General features: G+C 47.6%; 1 protein-coding gene across 5 annotated transcripts in view; it reads right to left on the bottom strand.

The window, feature by feature from the left end:
* The window catches only part of LOC113213548 (aldehyde dehydrogenase family 3 member B1), a 26,037-nt gene that overhangs the window by 10,637 nt on the left and 8,102 nt on the right, over positions 1–7,298 (bottom strand). The window contains exons 1-2 of one of the 5 annotated variants that reach the window (XM_026432661.2): positions 7,087–7,214; positions 5,596–5,713 (exon numbers count right to left, since the gene is read on the bottom strand). The exons of 3 other annotated variants lie outside the window; for them this stretch is intronic. In XM_026432661.2, the coding sequence (XP_026288446.1) occupies positions 5,596–5,713; positions 7,087–7,185 (217 nt within the window). In that variant the 5' untranslated portion in view covers positions 7,186–7,214. Of the gene's footprint in view, positions 1–5,595; positions 5,714–7,086; positions 7,215–7,298 lie in introns of those variants that run through there. One more of the 5 variants, XM_052277706.1, reaches the window with a different exon arrangement.

The following is a 7,298-nucleotide window of genomic DNA, read 5'->3' as shown; positions in this document are numbered from 1 at the left end:
CCCCCCCTCACCTATGCCGCGCCTGGTCCAGCCTGCCCCCTGAGTCACAACAGCCAAAGTAATTTCCTCTGTATAGCACGGACCGCGCGCACAAGTGCAAGTCAAAGAGACGGGGGTAGCGGTCGTGGATGTTTGACTATGATCCTTCCTGGAGTCAGTCTGGGTCCAGAGTTGCCTGGGCGGCGTGAATTGCGAAGCCGGAGTCTTGAGTCTTGTCATCGCAAGACCAGAGGGAGTGGACCCACTGATATGCCCTCTTTACCAAAACCCCTTCCTCCCACCCCACTCACACACGAGGAAAAAAAATAATTTAAAAGGATCGCCGAAACATTGGCACATGAGCAAAGAAGTCACGCAGCGCTTCTTTTTACTAAAGTAAAAAAAAGTATACATTTAAACGTATAACACAGCGAAAGATCTAAGATATACTGAGAGTTAGAGTTGCTCTCAGACGGTGGACTAGCGAGATTTTACGTCAGTTTTCGCTATTTTTAAAGCGCATTCTTCGTTTTCTTTGCGATGCTGTGGAGCTCCACAATCACAAAAATCTTTTCTACACGTGAGTCTTCTTAGCTCAACACTAAGTTTGCTTTTAAGAAATAAACATTCTTGTGATAAGATATTATCATTTTCTCTCCCACACTGTAAATTTCTTACGAACAATAGGTTCGTAATGCAAACCGATTGTTCGTAAGAACCTGTCTAGCCTTACAAACAATCGCTTTGCAATACGAACAATTTCTTTGCAACACAAAGAACGAAAATTGTTCGGAACGTTGCAAAGCATTTAGTTCGTAAGCTTTTTACAGTGCAGGAGCACATTTGTACTATAGTAAAAACACTAAACTATTACTTTATCCTTAAAATGAGAAAAACATTTTTGTGAGTGCACAACGCGTGCACAGGCCCTCCTGCTCCCGCTTTCATACGCGTCCGCCGCAGACAGTATTTTAAGCTCGCTCTCCGTGACCTTACGGCTGCCTGCCAGAGACGGAAACACAAGTCCCCAGAGCATCGTCCTCTTTGGCTTTTTACGGCCGGTAGAAGCTAAGCCACTTTTTTTTCTGCCGAACTTGAAAACTGATAGCCATGGCAGAGGCGGAAATGCTGTTCAGTGGAGTCCGCTCTAAGAAAGTCTAAAGCATAAGGGGAAAAGAGGCGGTAGGAAAAAAGGGGGGGGGGCTAGCATCATATCGATTCCTAACACAGAAATCCGCTCCTGATAATGATGTAATTTTAGGCAGCCCGCTGTTTAAACCGTGTCTCCGGCGGTCAGTTACTTGGAAGGCTGCCGGCCGCTCCACCACATGTTTTATCTCGGCCGAAAACATAAGCGCATCGCCCTGAGAAGCCAAGTCAAAGTCTGTGCCTGTTTATTCACAGAAGACTACTCGTCAGACGAGCCGCCGCCGCCCCATCGGATCGCCGGCGGTATCAGTGTTGCCAAGTAGGTAGGAAGACAGGCAGAAATTTCCCACAAACGTACGTGCGTGTCTCGAGCGGATTGCATCTCCGCCTGCCTACTAGGCAACCCACCCCGGCGGACGGGAAGAATGCTGCCTATAGGCACTGGAAATGCGAGTGTGTGCATGCCCATTTTGTACACTTAAGGGAGAAAAGGTGTGTCAGTTTTCCATTGAAATTTACACACTTTGTGCCTACAGGTGTACGAATGGCGTTCACACACTTACAGGTGTGCGCCACCAGAGGCGTCAGAAAACGTCAAGACGTCTGCTATCGAGCGGGGGATAAGTGGTTGTCTCGAGGGGGAGCTGTGTTGTCACATTTATGTAATAAACGCCAATCTTGGCGAAAAAAAGAGCAGGTGCACAAACGTGTTCTTAGTAGCCTGCTGCTGAGAGTAAAACAATCCCACGGGTAATGCCGGGTATGAAAACCTGGTACAGGTAACGCTTCGTCTGATGATTCTAGCCTAGCATCTGTACACCAGATGATCCACAATGGCGCAAACACAAGCGTACACTGCAAAGAACACGGGGTGTCGAAAATGGATTCACTGAAAAGTGTGTGTGTGTGTGTGACAAGCATGCCATTTACAAGTTTATGATGATGTCTACAGCAGGAAAACCCGGAAAAACGGTTTAGACTGGCTACTAAGTAATACCTTTACACACGGCAAACCCTTTGAGTAAAGTTTCGTGCTCGCAATGAATGAGGCACATTTTCCTCGCCCAGCTAGAGCTCGACTTATAGTGGACGGGGTACAATATCATTAGTGGCAAATCGTTCGCACGCGATGCCGCTTTGCACACGGCTACTTATGGCCCAAATAAAGGATTTGACCCGCAGAGGCAACAAAAATTTCCCTTAGGGAAAATTTTACAGGCCTTCAAAATTACCATTGCGCCTTACGGGAGGTCCGGGTAGGCAACCCGTCGCACACGCACGGCGTTTTCGCGCCTTCGGCGCCTTTAAAAGCCAATATCTCGGCCAAAAATGCATATTTTTGGATAAACTTTTTTTTCATTTGAAAGAGGAGGTTTCAAGGAACATTTCTAGCTGCCGAACGCGACTCTAAGTATCAAAGATCGGACGGGAAGTGGAGCCAAAGATGAAATATCGTGCTAAACGACATAGTTGCGTTCAAGGGCCCTGGAACCACCCTGCAATGGCACCTGGACTCGTAAACAGTGTTGGATCCGGAGGACAAAAGCCTGGGGAACACGCTCATGCCAAAATATTTGCGATTGCTGCGGCAGAACATCGAGTAATTGAAGTTCAAAGTGACAGAAACGGCCGCCAGGCTCGCGCCGGCCCGGCGGCCCGGTAGCGGCCGCGGTACGCCAAAGCAAAACTGCAAATTGTGATGAAAGCAAGGCACTTCGCGTACTTGCTGTCTAGACCCATCAGAACATTTTTGCCCGAAGCTCTCGAAGTTTCATCCCTTAGGATTGGACTTTAGGGGTGGTTTTCCCCCCCACCCCCTAAAATTCAAATTTCCGTGTCTTGGTCGATGTTTGCGATGTCAGTGTCAGTTTCTACTACTTTTGGGGTGCTGATTCCAAATGTGTCATTTGTTTTTCCCCAAAAAATATTTCTTACACATTTTGAACCACAAATGTCCATTATTTTGACGAAAAGAGCAGCTTTTACTATTTTTCGACCAAAGTCATGTGCGGTTTCGTTTCCGCCTAATTTTGGGGTAAGGAAACGGAATTTTCAACCGCCACATCTGTACGGAGAACCATTTTCGATTTTTAGGGGGGTGGGGGAAAGAGGAGGGAGATTTTTTTCAAAACATCGAGAAAATATCTAGAGATATATACATTAGTGTTTTAAAAGGATTGTGCAAAAGGTCCGTGGCTCACGACGGCACCTTACAAAACCAATCAGTTACCTCGGGGTCACCATTTAGGTGTGGTAAGGGAGAAAAGAAAAGTGACTCAAGTAACCCCACCCTACCTTGTTTAGCCCCCCTCCTCTTCCCGCCCAAAGGCTTTTGCCTAAATTACGTTAAAAACACGCCAATTAAAGGCATAGCAAACTATCGTCGATCACCGTCTGCGTCATTCTACCTTAAAATAGATATCAGATACGTTTATTCCTGGTTCATATTTGTCGAAAATTATACCAGTTTTAATATTTTGAAAGCATTTCCCCCTCCCCCTTATCCCCTAAAAATCGAAAATGGTACTCCGTACAGATGTGGCGGTGACGGTTGAAAATTCAGTTACCTTACCCCAAACATAGTCGGGAACGACACCACTCATGACTGTGGTCAATATAGTAAAAACTTAGTAAAAAGTGCACTTTTCGTCAAAATAATTTCGTACTTGAGTCACTTTTCTTTTCTCCCTTACCACACCTAAATGGTGACCCCGAGGTAACTGATTGGTTTTGTAAGGTGCCGTCATGAGCCATGGACCTTTTGCACAATCCTTTTAAAACACTAATGTATATATCTCTAGATATTTTCTCGATGTTTTGAAAAAAATCTCCCTCCTCTTTCCCCCACCCCCCTAAAAATCGAAAATGGTTCTCCGTACAGATGTGGCGGTTGAAAATTCCGTTTCCTTACCCCAAAATTAGGCGGAAACGAAACCGCACATGACTTTGGTCGAAAAATAGTAAAAGCTGCTCTTTTCGTCAAAATAATGGACATTTGTGGTTCAAAATGTGTCAGAAATATTTTTTGGGGAAAAACAAATGACACATTTGGAATCAGCACCCCAAAAGTAGTAGAAACTGACACTGACATCGCAAACATCGACCAAGACACGGAAATTTGAATTTTAGGGGGTGGGGGGGAAAACCACCCCTAAAGTCCAATCCTAAGGGATGAAACTTCGAGAGCTTCGGGCAAAAATGTTCTGATGGGTCTAGACAGCAAGTACGCGAAGTGCCTTGCTTTCATCACAATTTGCAGTTTTGCTTTGGCGTACCGCGGCCGCTACCGGGCCGCCGGGCCGGCGCGAGCCTGGCGGCCGTTTCTGTCACTTTGAACTTCAATTACTCGATGTTCTGCCGCAGCAATCGCAAATATTTTGGCATGAGCGTGTTCCCCAGGCTTTTGTCCTCCGGATCCAACACTGTTTACGAGTCCAGGTGCCATTGCAGGGTGGTTCCAGGGCCCTTGAACGCAACTATGTCGTTTAGCACGATATTTCATCTTTGGCTCCACTTCCCGTCCGATCTTTGATACTTAGAGTCGCGTTCGGCAGCTAGAAATGTTCCTTGAAACCTCCTCTTTCAAATGAAAAAAAAGTTTATCCAAAAATATGCATTTTTGGCCGAGATATTGGCTTTTAAAGGCGCCGAAGGCGCGAAAACGCCGTGCGTGTGCGACGGGTTGCCTACCCGGACCTCCCGTAAGGCGCAATGGTAATTTTGAAGGCCTGTAAAATTTTCCCTAAGGGAAATTTTTGTTGCCTCTGCGGGTGAAATCCTTTATTTGGGCCATAAGTAGCCGTGTGCAAAGCGGCATCGCGTGCGAACGATTTGCCACTATCCGTATCTTTGTGTGATGTACCCCGTCCACTATTAGGGTTGCCTTACTTGAGTCACAATCAAAAATTTCTCACTCCATGGGATTTTATCTGGCTTCAGCTAACTGTAGGGACGACCGAAAATTGTGACTGAAATAGAATAAGAAAAAAATATTTGGGATCGTTCAAAAAGTACGTCCGTGTTTCACTTTTTCATTCCGCAAATTGTAAGGAGCACGACGCCTGCGAGACACGGGGTAGGCCATCCCGCAGTACGCGCATGTGCTTCAGGCAAGATGGTGCCTACCTACCAGGCGCTATGAAACCTTGCAGAGGATACACTTGGCAGGTTCGAAACGGAAAATGGCTGACGTATTTTTTGAATGATCCCGTTTTTGGGTCACTGATCTACCTCTCGTGCACTGCTTCGTTGGAGCCATCAATAATTGTTCGATTTGTAGGGTCAATCGCAGCCATCAAATTTTCAGTTACAAAAACTAAAATTTCGGTTGCAGCAACTAAAATTCCGATGCCTTTGACTAACTCAGACGGATCGGACAACCTTCCAGTGGAGCAATACAGGTACTCTGCAGCGTCGCCGGCTCGCCCCGGCTGCCCGCGAGGCACGGCAGCTGGATGTGTTGCCTACCCGGCACGGCGCCCGGTGGTGGGTAGCCCGTCCCCGCAGATCGACGGCCGGCGTCGACTCCGACGTCGCCGTCGTCCTCGATGCCCTCTATGAGCACCCGCACCGCGTCGTCCACAGACTGCACACCAACCAATCAACCAACTCATTTACAGCGAGTCCGCGGGGTGCGCGCTGCGCAGGCCGAACCGAACCGTACGACAACGCTCCGATAAAACCATATAGCACGCCAATCATGTTGTGCACAGCCAGCGAGGGCCAAGGATGACAAAGTATACTAAACCGTTTGCTTTGAATATAATAAAAATAATTATAGCTCAATAAAAGTCCGCGGTCGCCTGACTGGACTTGGGGGCCGCCATAAAAAAAGTCCAGGAAGAAATTACCGTCGACAAAAACGTCGACGTCAAAACGACTGCGGAGGAGGAGGCGGACGTTTGGCCGCGGCGTAGTGCAAAGGCACCCGCACCCGTCGGCCTGATGAAAGGAAGAAGACTACCGCGCGGACACGAAAGTAGAGTCGGCGCCGATCGTTAGAGTCACGAACTCCCACGGAGTAATGAGATCTTGCATACGCCGTGGGTCCAAGTGACTAGTCAAGACGTTACGGCCAACAGGCGCCCGTGCCCAAATGAGCAGAATTAAACTAACAGTTTCTTAAAAATAAAAATAAAATAAATTAAAAAAAAACTGCTAGTACACCGAAAGGTTGCCGCTTTCAATAATGGTTTATTCACCGGATCCTATTAACCGTATTAACGAACAAAAGGAAAAAGAACAAGTCCATGAGCAAGCATAGGAGCACCGCGCGCGGAATGTATGCAAAGCGAGTCAGTCCTCTCGTCGTTGTCAAATCAAAATTTCCACGTTTTTAAAAAACTTTTTTATTTATAGCTGCGAGCGCGACGCCGGGGGGCATGACGCGTCCACAGTTAGCATGTTAGCACATTTCACTGGGCTGACGACCCCCCGGCGCGGCCGCGAATGAGTCCTTTTTATCTCCTGGCGAATGGTTGAACCGGCCGCGACAGGCTTATTGTAGGATCGGCATGCCCGTTTGAGGGCGTGCGAGCTGCTGCGCCCCCAAGTCGAGACGATCGGCAACGATAAACGAAATGTGCGGGCTAGGTTAGAGCAGCCAACTTTGTTGATCGACACCAAGCGTGCGATTATTTCCGATTATTTTATTACGAAAAAAAGTAATTAATTAAGCGAATTCGCTGGACAGCTAAACACCAATAGCCACATCACGGATATTAATTTAGCTATGTAGCTAAAATCTATGTAGGTAATAACAGGTAAAATCCATCTATGTCGCATTAAATTAGCTATTTAGCTAACATTTGGCTATCTAGCTAACCATAGCTAAAGTGTTAAGTTGGTTAAATTTAAAATTACATAGCTAATTACTTAACTATCCCCCATTTAGCTATTGGTTCAGCTATTGAGCTATAATATCATTTTCTTCCGTGCTGTCCTGCCTGCACTACGTACTCCAGGAGGGCTGGTTGTCCGGCTGATGCGAGACTGGGCCGACCCCACGGGGGTGGAGCCGAAGTGGCCGTGCCCGTCCGCGTCCTCTGCTTTCCCCATGGCTGATCAGAGAAGCACTGGCGCTCGGGCGGTGGACGCACACCCTGGGGGCACGCCGGGGCACGCTGAGGCACGCGGCCGGGGGTGGCCAGCGAGGGAGCTGGGGGGGCACC

This window comes from Frankliniella occidentalis, unplaced genomic scaffold, assembly GCF_000697945.3.
Source record: "Frankliniella occidentalis isolate FOCC.00 unplaced genomic scaffold, Focc_3.1 Scaffold1, whole genome shotgun sequence".
NCBI lineage: Eukaryota > Metazoa > Arthropoda > Insecta > Thysanoptera > Thripidae > Frankliniella > Frankliniella occidentalis.
This window is presented reverse-complemented; position numbering and strand designations above follow the sequence as displayed.